Source organism: Eschrichtius robustus, chromosome X, assembly GCF_028021215.1.
Source record: "Eschrichtius robustus isolate mEscRob2 chromosome X, mEscRob2.pri, whole genome shotgun sequence".
In the NCBI taxonomy this organism is placed as follows: domain Eukaryota; kingdom Metazoa; phylum Chordata; class Mammalia; order Artiodactyla; family Eschrichtiidae; genus Eschrichtius; species Eschrichtius robustus.
This window is the reverse complement of record NC_090845.1, coordinates 93,967,527-93,990,757: the sequence shown is the minus strand read 5'-3', so window position 1 is coordinate 93,990,757 and position 23,231 is coordinate 93,967,527. Positions and strand designations below refer to the sequence as shown.

The following is a 23,231-nucleotide window of genomic DNA, read 5'->3' as shown; positions in this document are numbered from 1 at the left end:
ACAGTACTAAATAAATCTGTGGAAAAGTTAAAATCACTTAAAATTAACCAGTCATGTGCTCCTTGAAATGCCAAAGATCTTATTTAAGTGATTTTGTTTTTCTTTCTCTGAATTACATGGTCGATTTAGCATCTTGGAGAAACAGCCTTTCTGGAATGAAAAATGGGCAGGTCTCCATCTTTCTGTCAATAAAGTTGTTTCCAAATTGTGTAACAAACTAAAAACTGAAAAGTTCAGCCTTGCATCTAATGTAAATTGGAAGCAAATTACTTTAATGATTTTACAGGGTGGTGTTGGTGAGCTTTTTTGGTATACATACCTATGTTGGAATACATATTTATAAAAAGCACACATCTCTGTTCTATTAGAGATGTCCTGAATAGAACAGACAAGTGTGACACCCAGTGAATCTGAATGAAATTTACTCCCTACAAGGGTCTCCCTCCTTACTTTACAGCAACACTCCTCACACTTTTCTGTTGAAGTTTGCTTAATGGCAGAGGAGAAGTATCCCCCTAGGGGCCACAAACACAAAATTTAGTCATGTTTTAATTGAAATAGTTGTGTGAATTTTGCTTGCTACTCCTTAGTTTATGTTTTCATATAAAAATAACGCATTCACTTAGCAACTTATCATTTGTTAAATCTTCAACAAATGATACAAGATCATCTTATGGCTTCATGTAACCCCTGGCAAACCAGAGTACCCTCGAGGTATTTTATATCAGTGTGGATGGAAAGATGTGAGTATATAAAACTTACTGAAAGAGTGTGTCAGCACATCTAGATTTGGCTTTAACAAAATGTGATGACTCTGCAAAATAATATACAAGTGGTGGGGAGACAGCCATAGTCTAATCTTCAACATTACCGACAAAATATTCACCATTTTCACAGCTTACTCTTGACAACATGTTTATTATTTTCTTTTTGTTTTAAAGTACTTAACTCTGGTACTCATATTGCTAGGCTGCATTAACTATAATGTGCTATATTTCATTCTTAAAAAGTGAACAAGCTCTTAGGAATGTAATATTCTCTCACCTATTTTTAAGATAGAAATAAGTCTCTAACAATCCAGGTTGTATTGGAAAGATCAAAAGTTGAGTCAAACACTTCCGAAGTGACTGAAATATTGGGGCCAATTCATCTTCCTTAGCTATATAATTGGTAGGTACCACTGGTCACATATTTCAATGTCATATGCCCAAAGTATGACTAATACGTTGCCAGCATATTTACCCAGTTCTCTTGTTTAGAATTGAAGAAATTATTAGAACTGAAGAATATAATAAAACCCAAGATAGGTGAAAGCTCACAGATGTTAAAGAATATAGTTTAGAGTAAAGGCCGTGGTTTGAAAGAGACACTAGCAGACCTCTGAGTTTCAAGCTTAAATTTCTTGAAATATAACGTTTAGTGGCAGGAGACTCAAAAAGGAGGCTCAACACCTTGTGTCTTTGAATCTGTAAAACAGCACTAGCACCCATAAATCAACTTGTTATTTTTTCCTACTCCAGATGATTCATAAATATTTAGGCTCTCAACCTGAAAACAAGTTTTAAATAGCCCTGGATTGTGCCATTGGAAATAATATTATCAGATCGTTTTAAAGTCTGTACTGAGGGGCTCTTTTATTTTAAAAAAGTGCTTGTTCTCCAGGAGTTAATGCTCTCTAAATAAAAATTTGGGACTGATAAGCATGAAAAGTTTTCTGTACCAGTCACCAATTCATGACACCCAGGAATCTATCAATCACAGAGTTAAAAAGCTCTGTCCTACAGCACACTTAATACCCAGTGTAACCACTTAGTATTACCATTCCTTGATGCAATACAAACTCATTTCCTTAAACTGCTATTGCAATGAACTCCAGGGTTATAAATGAACAGACACAAATTGATTTGCATGTAATGACAGTAGCAATAAACCTTTCCTGGTTCATGCAATTTTCCCCATCTGTTAACAGAGAGGAAGTTTAGGACCTATTATTCCCAGAAGGAGACTTACCCAGCTGGACATCTATAACACTTGGCTGATTCTCCATGGGGAACAATGGCTTGGGAGGTTTGTCTGTGAGTAAAGCTAGAAGAGAAAATGAAAGAAGGTAATGGAAAAATTGAGATAAATTACAGGATGAGAAAGATTCTATCGTGTATGATATTTAATGTTTGTAGACTTGAGAGTACGTAAACATTTACTAGACAGTGTTCCTACTTGAGCTGTTACTCTATCCATACAATCTCCACTTCCCAGCACATTTAGAGCACCACTGATTCACTGTGAATAGGCCACTTTGACAGCTACACTTTCCAACAAGATCAAACAAATGGTCTATTTTGAGTGGTTTTATAAGCTTGTGAGTGTAAAGAAATACAGATTTTAAAAGTATAATAATATAAACATTAAATCTTCATACCCACTTTGTGGTACTAAATATTCTTAGTGAAATATAACCCTAATGGACATTTCTGGTGGACTGAACCTTCTATACCTCTGAATCATCCCTCACTCCCCACCTCAATCTCTAAAACAATATGATAAAACACTGGTACCTTCATTAGGATAAATGATCAAAAATACTGATTGAGCATCTTTTGTCCACTAAGTCCTATGCTAAGTGCTAAGGGAAAAGAAGTAAAATATTTATCTTTGCCTTCAATATGTAATCTAGGACTACGAACACAGAATTAGCACATGAAAATAGATGAACAAAGAATACAATTTAGTAAAAATAAAATCGTAGCATTTCAGCTATAAGGCTATATGTGGTAAAGGAATGGAGAAAGGAGAGGTCAATATTTGTTGTCAGGGTCGGGCAAAGTTTTATGAAGGAAATGAGTCTCCACACAGACCTTAAGGAATGGAGAAGATTTGGAAAGGCAGGGTAAGGAATAAGAAATGCAAGAAAAATTAATAACACAAATCGAGGAATAGAGGTAGAACTTAGAGAGGCACCTAGAAGAAAGAAGTGTCAGGACTTGGCACACAGATATAAAATGCTTTATGACAAACCTTATATGAAGCTATTATTTATACCCTGAGTTCCTTTTACTTGTTCCCGTATTTATGCCCTACTTCAACTATCCAACTAGACTCTTACCTATCAAGGGGAAATGTTTTATAAGTCTTTGTAATTCACAAGAGACATAGAATAGAGCTGGGCACGAAAGAGATAATCATTAACCCATTGTTAGTTGACTGGTTTAGGAATTCTGTGCCGATCTGAGAGAAGTTCATCTCATATTTGCAAAGATATTTAGAAGAGAAAGAGAGAAACAAAAGTTGATCACATGATAGGGAAGGTTAGGGAAATATACAAATTTGGTGATATTCCCAAAATAATTGTTGATAACAAACAAATGCAACAGGACAGAGCTTTACATAACATTAGCTTTATCTTCCTGATATCCAAACTGTTAAGGAAAAATTTTAGTGACTTGTTCTCATTTTTCCAACAAATCTTTATTGATGGCCTGTAACGCATCTTGTCCTTATGGAATTGAATGATATATTTTTCTAACTAAGCTAATTTTGGCATAATACAGGCAAACACACAAATACAATATCTATAGTCTTCATTTCTTCAATATTTCAGTTACTCTTAATAACCTTATATCAATATTTAAATATTATTTGAAATATAAAGGATATGCTTTTAAACAAAATTTAAATATTTGTATTCAAAATCCAGTCACAACAGATGTTCAGTTTTGTTGTTTGCTATCGTTTGTAATAGCAAAATATTGAGAACTACCAAAATATCCATCAGTAGGAGGCTGGTTAAATAATATTATGTTACTTCCATATAATGATAGATTATGATACATCTACTTAAAAGAATTAGGTAAATCTGTACATCTATTATGAAATATCTCCAAGATATACTATTCAATGAAAAAGCAAGGTTCCAAACAGTGTGCACAGTATACTATCCTTTGTGTAAAAAATATATATGTGTGTGTGTGTGCATGCACATGTGCTGTGCATATACATATATTTGTACAAGTGTGGAATATTTCTGAATGGATACATGTGAAACTCATAACAGTGATTTCCTTTGAGGAGAGGAACTAGGTGACTGGGGAATAGTGGTGGGTGAGGTTGGGTTAGGGCGGTACTGGCCAGCAGAGGAAGATTTAATTTTCACTGTATACCTGTTGTACATTTTGAACAACATGCATATACTGTGTATTCAAAACATGAATAAAAATTTTAAAAGTCCAGCCACCTACATTTTATTTGTAAAAGAATCATTTTGGTTACTTGGCATAATTATTGTCAATTTGCCTTACACATCCAGATTATAGACACTTAGATTGCTGGAAACTGTTCTTAGTATTATTTTCAAATATGTCTTGCCTGTAAATGTATTAATTGGTAGGTGGGAAGTAACTGTAGGTAATGTATTTAATGCTCAAAGATGAATATCTTGTCTTACTTTCATCAGGATATGAATTTGGAGTCATTGTTGCCCCCCATCCTTACCTCCTGCCATGGACTATGGATATATTTACTCTGATTTTATTATTGTTAAATGTCAATTACTAAAACTTATTAATATTAATGATAATTTTAAGTGCCTTATGTTTACAGGTGGTTCAAAATTTTTAAGGTGCTTTCAGATACATTAGTTCATGTGATCTACACAATGACCTTGGAAGGTAAGGAAGATAGTTACAATTATGGCCACCTTAGAGATGAAGCTAAATGAAGCTTGCATTGTCTCATTTGGTGCCCCCTTGCGACCAAAAGCCCCTATATGCAGAATGGATAGGAAGATAGATGTAAGTTGTAGGCAGGAAAGAGGTAAAAATGCTCAGTACTGAATCAATGGTTTTAGCCTCTTTGACTACAAACTAATTAAGCTTAGGTTCCCAGGCCAGTGGGAGCGGCTTTGTGGCAAACAGCCAGCTGAAACACGGTTTCTGTAGAACATTCCATGCACATACATTTTTTTTCCCTAAACTCATGAATGAAAGGAGATGAACTTACACTTATCCTAATGCATCCCAGTGGGATGTATGGGCGTGGAACCTCATTAAATTCCAATATCATGTCTAGGCCTGGGAATTGCCAAGAAGTGCAAAACATTTGTGATGATAAAGCAGGAGCTGCAGCAGTTCATCTGGATCCTGACCACCAGCCCAGAGACAAATCTATCAGCGCCCAGCATAATTATAGCATTTGCAGATTAGCTAGAGCACATGCTGCCATGAGTAGGCAAGCTCATTTCATTTTTCTTCTTTTTAATCTGAAAATCACAGTTACTGTTTGGGAAATGAAGGGGAGAACTGTCAATACTAGACCCCATGAACAACACAGTGGAGATCTACAATTTTATTAGAAAACTTATCCTGGACCCCTAGAGGGATTAGCTGGGGTCTGAGCTAGTCTTTCAATTTTCTGCTCAAGCTTCATGCTTTGATTGAAAGAATGAGAGCAAAGGATGCAGTTTGGTACTAACATTTCAGTCCACAATTCCTCCCTGCATTTCCCTCTGTAGCGGCTTATGTTTAATTATCCTTAACTATAATTGCTCTACTGAGTATACCATGGTATTAGTCTTAATGTGCTAGTGAAGCTATGACTGTTACTGCCTGCTTCTTCCTAAAACTAGGTTTTATATGTTCAACACTAACTTTCCTGAGAAGAATGTCCAAATTAGCTCTTTCTTTCCTATTGCAGGCAAAGGTGTGTCTACCTATACAACCAGATCAATTGATTTGACTGAAATGATTGGTAAATTTCTATGAAGTTAGTATAAGAAATCAGTAGAATTAACTGTTTGAATAAATCAATTTATGTGACTATATTGCCTAAGTGTTACATACAGTTATTACAAGTGTCATTGTCCTCTTTTGTTGATTTGTCTCTTTAATTAGACTTGCTAGCAAGCCAAGTGGAAGGGAATAGAAGGACAGCTTGATGCAAAGGACACTAAGTGTATGAACCCAGTAGAATCACAAAGTAGCTATTTAATTTCTAGGAATGAAGACATTATGAAATGTGTATGTTAAGGTCAATGAAATGGATCTCTCCAAATCCATTCAACGTATCAGCACTGAAATCATATTCCAAAATCATTATTTTCACCACAACATTTAACCATACAAAATCTCCCAATGTCCCCTACATTTACAAGAGGATAAAATCTGAACCTCTCAGGTGTAAACATAAAGGCAGTCATGATATAGCCTTTAAAAAAGCCTTCCTGTCTTCTTACCCACTCTTCTACTTTATCTGTGCTTTGTTTGGCCAAGTTACTTTCCTTATTTAGACATTGCATTAATTTCCAACTCTGCATCTTGGCTTAAACACTTTCCCTAAGCTTAGAGACAAATAATAATAGTTGCCTTAGTTATCATTTATTTAGTATCTGCTCTGTGCTAGGCCCTGTTCTAAGGCATTTTATATTACATTTTACAAATAACTTTCCCAAAGTCAAGGAGCTTGTAAAAGAGGAATCTGAAATGAGTAATGTCTGATCTCACCATGCCCACAGTGTCTAAGACCTTCCCCTTCCTTTTTGCTATCCCAAGTCCTATCTATCTTCCAAAAGTCAGTTTAAGTAAGTCCAACGTCCTCCAGAAAACCTTCCCTAATAAAAGCGCAAACAAACCTTTCCTCTCTCTGAAATCCTAAAGCATTTACTATTTCTTTGAACCACTCAGTTGGTTCACAGCATACATTGCTTTGAAAACAAATTAAACTTCACCTTATATGGGTATATCTAGTCTCCCTAACTAGATTTTGAAGTTCCTAGATGACAAGAATCATGTCTCACATAACCCAACAATCAAGGTAGTGTCTGACACTGTGGAACAAATAAACACAATTTTCAAATTATTTTCCCATTGTATTGTTTCTCTAAAAATGGGTGCTTCCAATAGGGTTCTTAGGTTACAAGGAACAGAAAGACAGTCTTGCTAATTTAAGCAAAAAGGGGATTTATCAGAAGGATGTCTCAAGGATGGACAGGATGTCTGGGGAACTAAGTTTAGATACAGGAAAGAAACCAGGCTAGGTCTAGATGTACAGGCAAAAGGGACTGCACAACAATTTCATCTTGATCCCATCATAGGACTGAATTCACTCCAACTGGTTTGTGTGTGTGTGTGTGTGTGTGTGTGTGTGTGTGTTTAATTTGTTTTGTCTTATTGTGTTGTATCTTGTTTTCTGTCCTTGTGTCACTTTGATCAAGATTCAAAATTCCAGGAAAGAGAGGCTGAATGGATAAGTTTTTAACTCCAGCCCTAGCCAAGACTGCATGCACACACCGAGGAAAACAAGAATCTCCCTAAAGCAGGATTTCACAACCTCAGCAATATTAATTTTCAGTGCCAGATAATTCTCTCTTGTAGGTGGCTGTCTTGTGCATTGTAGGATGTTTAACAGCATCCCTGGCCTCTACCCACTAAATGCTAGTAGCACCTTCCCGCAGTTGTAAAACCCAAAAATATCTCCAGATATTGGCAAATGCCCCTGGGGAGCAAAATCACCCCAGGTTGAGAACCACTGTCCTGCAGGAAACTTAGGTTCTCTGATGTTCTGAGGGAACCAAAGATCTTCAGAAAGAAGACTCGGGAATAGTCTTCACATGGGAAAAGGAAATGGAGGTCCTTACTAAGCAAATTAGATCTAGGGAGAGTCAGGGATCTTGTTAATATCCTTAAAGGTTTCCTGTAATCATGAAGGGAGATTATCCAAGTCTAGCCAAAGTAGTCGACTAGTTTCAAGATTTCATAAATTGAACACAGAATGAATCCAGAAATTGCTGAGCTCTGGAAACATCGTAAGCATTATTATTTCTTGGAAAGGAATATCTCTTTCTGAATTAACATTAGAGACTTCCTAATTCTGAATTATGAGGCACATATTTTACTGGCTACTTAGTGAATATAAAGTCCCATATACTGTGAATATTTCATTTCTAGGATTACTAAGCTGAGAATCCCCTAATTTAGGTGATCATTCAGGAAAAAATATACAATAAATATGATTATTTAATATTATCTTTAATCCTCCAAACTTATAAACCCAAACAGGATCAGTCTTAGATATAATGTGTCTCCTTTGCCCTAAGCTTCCTCGTTTTGTGTACCTTACTTCAGAGGAGTTTCTTCTCCAGCCTGCTTTTAGACACCCAGTGTTGTGTCTCTCTAATCAAAACTCACTGCAAAGAAATCTCTGCAATTTAAACCTTAGAATGAACTTAAGGTATCTGAATCTCCTCTCCTAAGGCTAGTTGCTTTTGAAGGATTGTCTGGAAATGTGGAAGGGCAGGCTTTATTCCTTAGTAGGGGGTTAAACAGCAGGCATATAATTGGCCCCAGGACCCTTCTCTTTACTCCTGTCTTCACATTGGTGTTGGTCAACAGACAGGGTGGGCTTCAGCAGAAGTTAATGAAGACAGATACAGTTATTTTCCTCAAGATTCCAACCAGCATTATTATGACTGATTTCTCCACTTCTTAACATATCTTAGGAAAGAGAGCCCAGCATAGTTTAAATTTAAAAATACATCAATGTTCATTAAAAGTCAAGTCTTGTTTTCACTTCAGCCTGTTACTACCTCCATCAACTAAGCACTATAGCAATTAATTTTTTATAAATATTTTCTCCACCAAAACTCTAATATATCTACCGCATTTAAAACAGGAGGGGTTCTTATTAGTTATCCATTTTATACATATTATTGTGTATATGTCAATCCCAATCCCAACTAATAAGAACCTGCTGTATAAAAAAAAACAATAAAATAAAATTCAAATAAATAAATAAATAAAACAGGAGGAGGCAGACTGACATATATTATTTGTCTATTAATTCCATCCAAAAAGAATATGGATTCTCTAGGTGTTCCAACTATAGTAGAAAGGCTGAGATGGGATCGGAAAATAAAATCAAGCCAGTGATTCCAAGAGTCATTTGGAGATTTGTTTTAAACCACTGGTGGCTCAACCTTTGGATATTTAGATACGTGTCTCCCACACCTCCCTACTACTGACTAAGAATAATTTCCTTTAGTAAGTCACTACTATTGATGGTGGTGGCTCATGTTCCTCATGCGTGTATTTGAAAGATAAAATTATTGAGAAACATGGAGTCAAACAGACAGTAGGTAATATTCATAGGATTAAATTGCTTTTTAATACAAATACATTCTAGTTGAATTAAAATACTCCTACCATAATTTAAAGCCATTCCAAGTATTTGTCTTTATTTAAAACATAAAGTCAGGTATTTTCTTTGAATCAATAGGTGATCCTTTAACAGGCAGATGCTAAGCTGCCAGGGAAGTGCTGGGCAACCTACCAGGCCATTGCCCCTGCACAGCTCAGGATCTTGCTAGCAACTGCTCTGGGCATCTGGCTCAAAGACTCTGTGCTGCCTTGCAATTCAATGGATGTGCCTTGAGGGTCCTGAATGGTCAGGGGTGCTGTGAAGTTGCCCTGAGGTGCCCTTTCCTCTAGATTCCATATTTGTTTCCACTAATATTTGAGTTTTGAGCAATGCATGAGCTTTGGGAAAGTTTGAGCATAAAGGCAGGGCAATTTCTTCTTGATGCCATTTGACACAGGGCCGTTCTCTGGAGAGAACAATGTTTATTCAGCACAAATCCGCCCAGACATAAAACAACTTCTTCAAACTTGAAAAGAAAACAACCTTGGGGGAAATGGAAACTTAAACAGAGGTTGTGATGGTAGTTTTTTTTTTTTTTCTCTCTTCACAGAACATGCTTTTTCTTCACTTTTGCCTTTTCCCCCTCAAGAAAGATTTTTGCCTTCTCTCTATAAAATAGTACTCTCTGGGCACTTAAATGTTGATGTCTAACACATTCCAAATGTGGTTACTATCAAATAAGTTACCTGAGATAGTGTACTTCTGAGTTCCACACAGAACTTGGGATATAGTTAACACTAAAACAATGAGAGGTTACACATAGAAGATAGATCAGTTTTAATTTTTTTCAGCTTTATTGAAATATAATTGACATATAACATTGTATAAGTTTACGGTATACAATCTGTTGATTTGACACACATATATTGCAATACAATTACCACCATATAGCTAACTAATACCTCCATCAGGTCACATAATTATAATTTCTTTTTTGTGGTGAGAACATTTAAGGTCTACTCTCTTAGCAGCTTTCAAGTATATACAACAGTAATGTTCATTATAATCACCATGCTGTGTATTAGATCCCTAGAACTTATTCATCTTCTAACAAGAAGTTTGTACTCTTTGACCAACATTGCCTTATTTTTCCCACCTTCCAGCCCCTGGTAACCACCATACCAGTCTCTGTTTCTATGAGTTCAGCTTTTTTAGATTCCATGTATAAGTGATGTCATGCAGTATTTTTCTTGTCTGAATTATTTCACTTAGCACAGTGCCCTCCAGGTCCATCTATGGTGGCACAAATGGCAAGATTTCCTTCTTTCTCACAGCTAAATAGTATTCCATTGTGTATCTTTATAAGATAGATCAATTTTCAACTTGCATCAAGATCCTCATTGGCTTCTGTTGTTACTGATCTGTCAGATTCTAGAAATTTGGCCCTGATAGTTATGCTTAAGAATATAATAAGATACTCTGGGATGGATAATTTTAGAGCTAGACAGGCTCATATTTGTCTAATTCATCTGGCTATTTTGAAAGATGAAGAAACTGAAAGCTAGAAAATGAAAGGATTTTCTGAACATCATATTGCAAATTAGTGATAAAACAGAAGACTAAAACCCATGTTTCCTGAATTAAAGATCAATATCCTTGCCGCTGCACCATGGCTAACATTGACTAAGCATGCATTCCATGCCAAGCTCTTTTACATTCATTCCATCATTAAATCCTCACGACAATACATGAGGTATGTCCTAACATTATCAACATTTGACAGATGAGACAATTGAGGCTCAGTGAGATTAAGTGACTTGCCTAAAGTCACATTGCTGATAAATACATTATGGGTCCAGGAATCAACCTAAGTCTGTTTGGCTCTTGAGTTTGAGCTCATAGACACTACTCTATACTGTTACCCCTTTTCCTTGTTTTTTGATTTAAGACTCTGTTTCTTTTATTCAAAGCATATCTTGTTTCCATATAAGCATCTCAGAAAATACTTATATAATTAGTGGAATTTGGGGATGAATTGACTGAATACCTTTTACTGTATCTATACAATTCTACAAGTCAAAGAGTGGGATGAAAATTCAATTTGGATTATTTGGTGTCATTCATTCTTTCAATCAGTTAACAAATGTTTATAGTTCTATTATAGAAATTTACTGTACTAAATAGTGTATGTGTCTGTGCTGGAGTTGGGGATGTAAAGCACAAATTTGAACAATATGTGGAGTCATATAAAAAGGGTTAATCTAGTATGAGAGATAGGCATGTACAAATGGCTGACAAAAAGAGGAAATTGTCTATTTTAGTTTTTCTTGCTATTATAACAAGTTACCACAAACTTAGTGGTTTAAAACAACACATTTATTATTATCTTATAGTTTAAGACGTCAGAATTCTGACGTGGATCTTACTGGACTAAAATCAAGGTGCTGGCAAAGCTGTCCTTTTCTGAGGCCTTAGGGGACAATTTATTTCCTTTCCTTTTCCAGCTTATAGAGGCTGCCCACATTCCTTGGTGCTTGGTCTTCTTCCATCTACAAAGCCAGCAATTGTATCAATAGGTTGAGTCCTTCCCACATTACATCATACCAACCTTCTCTTCTGCCTCCCTCTTCTACTTTTAACAACGCTTGTGATTATATTGGGCTCGTTTTGATAATTAAGATTAATTTCCCCATTTTATAGTCACATGATTAGCAATCGTAAATCCATTTGCAACGTTAATTTGCCCTTGCTATATAACCTAACAGATTCCTAAGAGATTAAGATGTGGACATCTTTGGGGGGCCATTATTCTGCCTACTAAAATGCCACAACAGGTAATCAAATAAAACACAAATGGAATTTATAGAAGGATATGATGTCTTTGCTGTCATATGGAACAACAACATACATTATTGCATGCACCGTATTTTAATGAAATAAACTTTTATTTAGTGGTCTCATTTCAGCCAAATCAGTTTGTGAACAGGGACACAGTCCTTGTTTTCAAACAGAAGTCCATCCAGACAATTAATTATTTGAATAGATTGGGCTGGTATTGATACTTCTGTTTTCAGCTTAATGATTTATTTATTTACAAGTACTGAACTGATTAGGCATCCATAGCCTATCAATATAATGTTTTGTAATGCAAAAGAATAAGAAAAAGCAGAATATCACTTAAGCAATTTTAACCATTTGGATGTGCTTATAGTCCCTAATGAAGACTACAACTGTAGACATTAAATAAGGAATTGCTTTAGAATCAAAATTTCATGCCAAGAATAATTTTCTAATTCACAGAATAATCTTTTGGTGGACATTAAACATGATGTGATATTTAGAACTCAGGAATAAATTGTCCTCCTAAGGGGAGAACTTTTCTAACATAAAGACTGACTTTGGGGTCTGAAGTTGAAAAAAACAGCTGGTATCAATCACAGGGCATTATCCCTTCATGTTAGCTTTGCATTTCCAGAAAATTTTTCATGATCACGATTAACCCATTTGTTTGCATGAAAGCAAGTCAAATGCATGGTCATCAAAAACACTATAACTTGCAGGGTATTATTTTGACTTTGCAGAAGAGAAAACTGAGGTTCAGAAAACTTAATTTACTCACCTAAGGATACCCTGCTACTAAGGGACAGAACCAGGATTTAAAATCCAATTCCCTGACTCCTATTCTGTAGTCTCCTAGTTTCATTTAATCCTCACAACATTCCTATGAGGTGAGTACTACTATAATTCCTGTTTTATTGTTGAGGAAATTAAGGTTCAGAGAGGTTGGGTAACATAACCAGCTAGCAAAAGTGGCAGAAATGTTACCCAAATCTACAACTATCTGACATTAAAGCTGGGATCTTTCCCCCTAAAACTCTCTAGGATGAATAGGTCATAGTATTTCAAATCAACTCAATCCTACTACAAATATATCTGAAAATAAAATCATTTTGCTTTCCATTTTCATCACTGAAGTCAGAACCTGGCCCTTCGAAATCTTGATTGATTTCCCACATGATGGCAGCACTCTGGGAGGTTTCCAAGCTTGTTCCCTGTCTTCGTAAACACTGATGAGCACTAATTTAATTAATCAAATATAAGTTGACGTATGATGTTGAAATTGATTTTCAAATGAAGCCAATTATGATTGTTCTCAGTTCCAAGGAGAAAATATAAGCTGGGTGATTTCAAGACACAATTATTGAATGCAGAAGAATTGAAGACAAGAGAAGAAAAAACCGAATTTACAAAGCACTTTCCCTTTTCAATTATTATCTCATTAAATCCAACTGAGAGGCTAGTAGGGCAAGGATTGCTGTCTCCAGAAACTGAGATATGAAATCTCAGAAATTTTTCAAAGTAGGATCCAAGTCTCCCAAAACTGAATGCCTTGATATTTTTAATCAACCTCATAAACTTCCCCTCTAACTCTAGAACTTTAACGATAGACCCATATTTTCTGATAGGATAAGCACTTCCTCAGCTGTCATTATCATTCATCTCCTGATATAATTTTGTCAAGAGATTGGACTCAATGCTCAGAAGGAGAATCTGCATCTCTGAATAAGAAGCCTTTCATTACCATAAGGCAGGCTAATGCTATGACAGGATAGTCACTCCCTGGCACTCCACATTACAGTCTTCTTCATACTGGTTGAAATGAAGCAGCTTCCAAGTGTGGTTTAATCCACCTGAGGGTCTGCATGTACCCCCTCCCCACCCCATCATCCACTGATCTGGACTAATGCTTCGCTGTGGAACATTCCAGTACAAATGAAACCCAGGTGCTCAAGGCTGCTCTGGCCTTATGCCATATTGATCTGGTGTCACTGGATATTTCTACAGCAAACACACACTTTCTCTAATAGTGTCTTTAGTCAAGAAGTGGTCAGGTCATTTGTGAGAGAACAAAAGGCTTTTCAAGGAACTTTCTTCTGTAGGGGTGTTTACCTGGGGTTATCAACCCGTTACAACACTGCAGATCGATCTTGCTGTACTAGGTGACTCAGTGTCTACTGCTCTGCTTTTAGCCTGCTAAGTTACTGACATGTCTAACCAAAACCCAGGCCTTCAGGATCTTTGTCTGAATGCTTCAGCCTGAGCCTGACAGCTGGAGCTCACTAGCATATAGCCATTTAGTCTGAGAGATCCTTAAAGAAGAAAAAAGCGCTGTCCATTTCTTGAAGAGAGAATTTTAGTTCCTGGGACAGCAAAAGCTCCTCATCCTTGCCTGTCTTATGTGTATCCAGACCTTGGAAATGTCTGTGATGTTCATCAGCACTGGGCTGATCTCACTCTAATTCAGAGCAGATGGCTGCTTATATGTTATGATTTTAAAAGGAAAGCCTCTTCCAACTTTCAGAAACAACTGCCACCCACTATCTAGGTCATAAACCCTATAATATTGCTGTTGAAAGCACAGACTCTGGGTTAAGAATACCTGAGTTTGAATCTGGATCTGCCACCTACTGTGTGACCTTGATCATGTTTCTTAATTCCTCCAGGATTCCATTTCCTTAATGCATAACTGTGGATGGTAATTGTACCCACTCTTTAGGATTGTTATGAGGATTAAATGAAATGATGCTTCTGAAGTGCAAAGTAGAGAACTGGCTCATAGTTAGTTCTCAATCAATGGTAGCAATTATTATTAATTTGCCAATTAAAGAAAACACTGAGCTGTATCTACTTCTAGGGAGAGAACCCAATGTAATGTATGACTGAGAATAGGTATGGCAATGAGAGAAAGGTTGAAAGGACAAGGGTAGGGTACTGAAGAGAAGAAGTGGGAGTAGGGTAGAGACAGAGCAACCGGATCACCAAAGCAATTTGCACTCATTTTAACAATCCCATTTTCCAGTACCTTGAGCAGTCACAGTACTTGTGTATAGAGATCCAGATCTAAAACTCACATGGCCAGCTTCTGCCTTGGTAAGGGGATTGGATTTTTCTTCACAAGCTTAAAAAATATCTATAATATTGTGTACGAAATAGATGAGCTGGCAGGTGTGTTTCAATAATATCTATGTGGATAATACACTGAACCTAAGTCAGTGATTTTACTGACTCCTCCTACCGCTGCAAAATGAAAAGGAAATTGAGCTGGTTAGTTGGAGTTTCAGGCTGATGTCCATTTTGCTGCAAAACAGGTAGGCAAATTATTGGCACAATAATAGAAGCCACTTCATCAGCTTAATGAAATGTCTTCCACAGAATGGATAGACTAAAAGCAGCTCACTCTCCATGAGGTATATTGTTTAAGCCCTGGCCTGAAATTTCAGAGACCTGAGTTCTAATCCAGACTGCTAATAATATACTGTGTGACCTTGGACAATTCAGAAAACTTTTCAGTTGCTTAGTTTCCCCATCTTCAAAATGGGGATGATAATCACCCTGTATAGTTTGTACGGTTAATATAAGGATCAAATGAAATAAAAAATATGAAAGCCCTATGCAGTTTTAAAAAAGAACTCTAAAAATATAAGCTATAAAGTGGGAAATGTCCTCCTAAAGTAACAACTTCCAACAATGCATCCCAGAGATATAGCTGTCTTCTGCCATTCCTAGAAGTATCCAAGGAGGAAATCTACAGGACCAGTTTGGTTGCTTGTTCAGTGTTTTAAAAGATTTTGTCACCATACCATTCTACTTTATGTCTAGTATAAATTTATCTAACTGCAATGAACGGCTACATTTACTAAAGAAAAGGGAGAAGAATCATCAACTATATTTCTGGAAAATAATATATAACACTCATATGGCACTTACTATAAGTCAGGTACTATTCTAAGGACTTAGATATTAATTCATTTAAAGCTTACAATAACTCTATGATTGAGGTACATACTGTTATTATCTCTATTTTATAGATAAAATACTGAGGCATCAAAAAATTAGGTGACCTGCCCGAGGTAACATATCTAGTAAGAAACAGAGCTGAGGTTTGAATTTAGGCAGTCTGGCTGCAGAGTTCTTGCTAAGTATAAGCTTAATACAATCCCAATCAATTTGTCACTTCGACAAGCATTTAGTCCTACAAAATCATAATTAGAAATATACTAGTCCTCCTAACACATAAATTCCTTCTAAAGAGTCCCCAACATTTAGTCTTGGCTTGATAACTTTTCTGCAATAGGCTCACTACCTCACAAGGTTGATCATTTCAATTTTAAATAACTCTATTAAAAATTTATTCTTGACATTCATCTAAAATTTGTCTCTTTGTATGTTTTATCTGCTGGTCCTATTTCTGCTCTTTGGAATAACACAGAATAAACCAACACACCTTTTATATACCAATGCCTAAAATATTTGCAGACAGATCTCTTGATTTCTTTCACCCCCCTACCTTTCTGAAAATCTTACCCTTTCCAGGCTAAACACTCTCAGTTCCTTCAATTGTCCATTGTCTTTTAGGTGACATGTATTCCGAAACCCTTTACCATCCTAGACATCCTTTTTTGGGCAAAATGTAGTCTGTCAATAGGCCTCTTAAATAAGGCAAAATAAACTGAACACATGATTTCAGATGTCATCTAAAGTGCAGTGGAACCAATACTTCTATTGTTCTGGACCCTGCCTTCCTGTGATGCAGACTAAGACTAAATTAGCATTTTTGGCAACCTAGTCATACTGCTTGTGTTCTTAGCCAAATAAAAAACCCGAGACTGTACTTTTGCAGTTGGATTTTTGGACCTGAATTAAAAACTTTACATTTTTTTGATTAAATGTCATCTGGTTAGTTTCAACCCATCATTCCAAACTACTGAGATCTTTTTGAATAAGAATTATGTTCTCCAAAGAATTAACTGTCCCTCCCAACTTCCTCTCATCTGCAAATGTGATAAGTATAATTTATATGTCATCTAAGTCACTGATAAAAAATGCAGAACTGGACAGCACCCTGAGAGAGGGCTCTCTGGTGGTCAACAACATTGATTCACTAATCAACACTTCTGAAGTATAGTGCCTGCTGCATGCCCAATGTTCCCCACTGTGCCACATTTCTCTGGCTCTGTCTCATGCTCTGAGCCATTCTTCTCCAAATTGGACAAGCTAAGTATTTTGTGGAGGCCAGTGCAAAAGTTAAGAATTTTAAGACAGTAACACTAGATCATTAAGCCAAGTGTGGGGCCCTTCTAAGCATGGGACCCTGTATGACTACACAGGTCCTGCATAGCTACCTGCCCATGCAGCTAGCCCTATCCCCAAACATTCCTGTGACAGAGACTGCTAGCTGTTCTGCAAAATCTGTTTTCTTTTCTTTCTGAGCAGATACCTAGACTATATGTGCCAGCCTCCACTGCAGTTAGGTGTGACTATGAGTCTGAGTTCTAGCCAGTACAATGTGAATGGAAGTGACATATATCAATTCCAGACCTGGCTCATGAAAATTTCACACATGAGTTTTTTCATGCCATTTTCTCTTTCATCAGCTTGATACAGATGAAAATGGAGACCTTGGAAGCCACATGCTAGAGGTGGTAAAATTTCAAGAATGAAGGAACCGAAGAACTTGAATTAAGAATACTTTTTTTTAAAGAGTCATGTACCACGATGTTCATTGCAGCTCTATTTACAATAGCCAGGACATGGAAGCAACCTAAGTGCCCATCGACAGATGAATGGATAAAGAAGATGTGGCACACATATACAATGGAATATTACTCAGCCATAAAAAGAAATGAAATTGAGTTATTTGTAGTGAAGTGGATGGACCTAGAGTCTGTCATATAGAGTGAAGTAAGTCAGAAAGAGAAAAACAAATACCATATTCTAACACATATATATGGAATCTAAAAAAAAAAAAAAAAAGAATGGTCATGAAGAACCTAGGGGCAAGATGGGAATAAAGATGCAGACCTACTAGAAAATGGACTTGAGGACATGGGGAGGGGGAAGGGTAAGCTGGGACAAAGTGAGAGAGTGGTAGTGCATATATGGACATATATACACTGCCAAATGTAAAATAGATTGCTAGTGGTAAGCAGTCGCATAGCACAGGGAGATCAACTCAGTGCTTTGTGACCAGCTAGAGGCGTGGGATAGGGAGGGTGGGAGGGAGGGAGACGCAAGAGGGAAGAGATATGGGGATATATGTATATGTATAACTGATTCACTTTGTTATAAAGCAAAAACTAACACACCATTGTAAAGCAATTATACTCCAATAAAAACGTTAAAAAAAATAAAGAACTAAAGGAGAAAAAAAAAGAATACTTTTTTTAGAACTTTGTGTGAAAAAAATTAATTTATATTAGGGTTGAATCATTATACATCTTTGGGTTTGTTTCTTAAGCTGCTAATGTCACTCTAGAAAATACATTGCTTGAATATCAGGATTACGTAGAAGGCTAGTTAAAATTCACCTGAGTCCCCCAACTAGAGAATACAATCCAGTGGGTCTGAGGTGGGGACTAGAAATCTGTGTTCTTAACCAACTCCTCACAGCTCATTCTGATGATAAGACAAGTTTGGAGACCCATTGTCTAGGCTTTTCCTTCCATTTTCCTTATCACAATACCCCCATCCTATGTTTGATTTTCTCCTGGTTCTTATTTCCCAGGTGATATTTACCTCATGTATTTAATTAATCTGCTTCATGGAATACAGTTTTGATGTCTGGCACTCCAGCAGCCATCTTGTAATTTGAGGATGGAAGTTATATGCAAAAAATGGAGGAGCAGAAAGATAGTAAAAGCCTAGATCCCTGAAGACTTCTTGAAACTTCCATACCAACTCTGGACTGTCTAACTCCTGATTCTTTTTGCTTTGAGAGAATGAATGCTTATGTGTTTGAAAAACTATTCAGTAGAGTTTTCTGTTATGTAGTTTTCTATTCTATGTAGTAGAAGCTAATCCTAACCCACAGGGAATTATGTTAGAATATGCTGTTCTTTCAGGGCCCATGATATACATTTCCTTATGCTGATGGTTGCTATTTATCTTCATATAAAACCAGGCCTTCTCTGAGTAACTTGTCCAAGCAATTGAGTAGTATGGTGGAAGCAATGGAAGTCAGTACTTCATTTCACTAGGATCTTAAATCAGATTGTATTTCTCTTTAGTCATCAAGAAATGCCTCTTACAAGGCTAGAGATATCACTGTCAAAGTCTTAAAAATCTCAGAGACAATATCCTGCGTTTGATACTTTTTCAATGAATAAATATTTACCTTATACCAGCTTGCTATGGTCTGAATGTATGTGTCCCCTCAAAATTCATATGTTGAAACCTAATGCCCAAAGTGATAATATTCAGAGGTGAGGCATTTTGGAGGTAAGTCATATGAATGGGATTAATGCCCTTATAAAAGAGACCCCAGAGAGATCCCTTGCCTCTTCTGCCATGTGGCGTTACATTGAGAAAACCACTGTCAATGAGGAATCAGGCTCTCATCAGACCAAATCTACCGATGACTTGACCTGGAACTTCCCAGCCTGCAGAACTGTAAGAAATAAATTTCTGTTGTTTATAAGCCACTCAGTCTATATGGTATTTTTGTTATAGCAGCCCAAATAGACTAAGACAGAGCTCATGCTCTTCCTAATCTGATGAAAAGAAATAAGTGTGCTTTTGAGAAGCAAGATGATTGAGGCACCCCTTTTTGTTCAAGATGATTTTGAAAAGCAATGGATGCGGATGGTTCTTTCTTTCATTCTTCTTTCATCTATTAAAAAGTAAAGACGGAGTGACAGATGCACAGGATCTGATCATCCATCTTAAAGGGACAGTTGGAGTTTTTGCATACAAATGAAAGCTATCATTCTTGTCACCTTTAAGCTGGAGTTCTAAACACGATGTCTGCAGCCAATTAATGTTCCATGACCAATCAGAGCACTCATGCAGACTGTTCTCCCATCCCAAAACATAATCCCAATGCCCAAAATTATTAGTTACAGAAGATAGAGAAGTTTTAACTTGTGATTTCCAATCAACTTGACTCAATATATTATTCATTTATGCTAAAAGCATGTATTTTCCAAAAATATTTTGACTATGTCTTGACAATGAAAAGCCGCTGAATAAAAGGCCTAAATTATTTGAGATTAGGTGTTCTGTAACGTAATGTCACAAAGAAGTCCAGGCCCACAATGGTCAGCTTCCTAAGAATCATAGTCATGACTAGATACATGCAGAATTCTGATTTCTGATTCGGGAGACAAAATCGTCACTTGGCTGTGAGAATTGGACCATCAATTCTGTCTTTCAGTGATGCTACCTCTATCCCTCGCAAATCCTTGGAATATGCCAATTTGGATGGTCTAAGAAGATATATGTGTGACATCAATAATGTCAGGGATAAAGTATGCCCACTGAGTATGCTCAAGGGATCTTGTGCCCTTAAAAGAGAGAAAAGCTAGAGAACAAAGATAACAGGCTTACTGACAGCTAACAAGCAGCCACAAGCAGCTTTAAAGCTGGACTGAGTCAGAAGTAGTATTTGCTTAAAAGCCCATTGTCCTTGAACAAAGAGAGAAAGCCCCTTGCACAGAAGAGGCAGGTCAATTTTCCCACTCTGAAATGTTGACAGCACTTTCCTTGCTGGGTTAGCAATCTACTAAGTGGGAGAGTGGTTGATTTCCTTACTCCTCAGTTCTGCAAATATATCTATGGGTGGTCCCTTCTGGCTAGCCAGAGTCAGGTTAAAATTCAACAGTAAGTGAAGCATTACTCATTAGGATGGATTGATTGGTTGCCTACAAATGCAGGGTCCATCTCTATAAAAAGCTGAATTTTGAGAAGAATATTAACATCCTTGTACATTTATGTTAACACCTTTAACGTAAAAGCAAGTCTGTCTTTAAGTAATAACAGAGGAAAATAAATCAACAATAGTTTACAATGAATAATCTATGTTTAAAATAAAAACCAGCTCTCAAGTTCCATAATTATTCATTTCCATGACTTAATAGTACAAAATGAGAATGTGTTTTCCCATTCAAAGAAATTCTTGATACCAAGTACACTTTACTTTCTTAGGAAAAAAGCCTTCTATAGAATCAGTTTGAAAGAGGGAAAACATGGATATCTCTCAGGATTGAAGCTTAAAAAGAAGTGAATGCTATGTTTTCTTCTTTCTAGATGGTATGGGAACTAAGGCAATACAACAGTGGTGAAAGGCTTATTAACTAGACATGAATTCCAATCCCAGCTCCACTACTTATTAGCAATATAAAAATTATGTAAACACTCTATGCCTCAGTTTCCTCACAAGTAAATGAGAATATTAGAATTTTTATTATATAGCGTTATTATAAGGATTAAATGAGATAATGTAAGCACTTATTAAATTAGAGCTGATGTGATTTTGATCATTACCATAGTCTTATTCTCTTGGCCCAATTTATAATCTTTACAAAATTCAAACAGGAATGTCCAAACATTGGTGCTGTATCTCAATGTCATTTCTTAAAGATATCTGTGTCAGAAGGGATTTACTGAGTATCTGTTATGTGCCTGGCATTGTGCTAGATACTGTAAAGAAGAAGGAAGATTTTACAGCTACTGCCTTCAAGGAATGTACAGTCAAAGTTGGAGTATACAGTCTAGTTTTGACAGAGTCTCTGGCAGATGCTAGAAATGCTTAATCTATAATGAGTAGTATACGCCCAGGACTAGAATATAAAACTAGCCTAGACTGCTTAAATGGGAGAACAGATACTAAGATCATGTTGAAAAGTGATTTATTCACAGATTTTAGATAAACCTGAAACTTTAGTTAAGGCAAAATTTCTCAGCACAACCATTAATCTGTACATTTAAGAGACAAAATAAAATTTAAGACTTAAATCCTAGAAGGAGCATTCTTTGACTCATTAGTCTCTCTCTTGACTGCTTACTTTGTGTTTTATTTGAGCACATGCACACATAAGAGAGAGAAAGAGAAGGAGAAATTAAGCTCAATCCCTTATTTTTATATAAACAGGAACCCAAAGAGGTAAAATGATTTTGCCTAAAGTCAAATACTTGTTTATTAGCAAAACCAGAATTAGAACCCTGAGCTAGAACTACCTAGCACCTCTCTAGGCTCTGGGAGGATTATCAAACCAATGATTCAGTTCCTTCAAAGGAAGCCAAGCAGGATCCACATCTTCAGCATCCTTTGCCTCCACCTACTCAACTACCCCTTACTGTCTATTGGTTGGAGAGCACACTGAGTGCTCAATAGATGCTTATCTAGTCAAGGGAAAGTAATGTGGCTTGATTCAACAGTTGTGGAAAAAAATCTGTGGACTTGACTATTCCATAGAGGGTAAATGTATTGTTGCTCAAGAAAAAGATAGTGATACTTTCTGCTATCCCTAACATGTCAAATTAACAAGATTCTTATCTGTTGTTATACCCAATAATCACATTTCACAGACTAAACCATTCACCTAAATGGATTACCCAGTGTTTTCAAGATAGTGGTTTCATGAGACAGAAAATGGAACCTTTCTAACACCTACCAGAGGGAAGAGAAAATGGGGGTCAGGCTGCAGATGGCAGATCAGGAGAGTGTTCTAGGTGTGAGCAGTGTGAACTGACTGAATTGGGCAAAAGGCCTCATGTGTTGTGGTAGGAGTATTTAACCTCTTAATTTTGATGCAGGGCTGAAAAATTATATTGGAAAGAGGAGTAGGAAGAAAGTGAGGGAAAACATTGATGCTAAAACAACTGGGCTGCTTCTCTCAGAGGCCCTGGTTTGATGACTTGCCAGGTAGAAAGAGAATTCATAGATTTGTCTCTGAGAAAAATCATTCTGACCTTAATTTGTTCACTAGTATTTTAACAAACTCTTCCTTAAAACTTCTAAACTGATAATAGCTAAGTGCAAGTAGACAATTTTTTTTTCTCTCTTCACACAATGGCAAAGTGTAATTAAAACCAACTGCTATTTCTAGGGCCTTCTTTAATAAATAAGGCCAGAATACAATTTTGTTTGTGTATCAATTCCAAGCATTCCTCATTTTAACTAAAATGACATGGGGAATGCAAATCCGTAGCTTCAGCAAATTTTCTCTTTCTAGCAGTGATTTATCACCGTCAGATTACTTTGCAATTTCATGAAATGAGCTTCAGTGGCATTTTGAAAAATTAGGAAAGGGGGGATTGCAACTGGA

The 23,231-nt window shown here is 36.5% G+C and overlaps 1 protein-coding gene across 1 annotated transcript in view; it reads right to left on the bottom strand.

Moving 5' to 3' along the window:
- Nucleotides 1–23,231, bottom strand: part of IL1RAPL2 (interleukin 1 receptor accessory protein like 2) — a 516,387-nt gene that overhangs the window by 272,590 nt on the left and 220,566 nt on the right. The window contains exon 5 of the mRNA XM_068532662.1: nucleotides 2,011–2,085. Within this exon, the coding sequence (XP_068388763.1) occupies nucleotides 2,011–2,085 (75 nt within the window). The remainder of the gene's footprint in view (nucleotides 1–2,010; nucleotides 2,086–23,231) is intronic.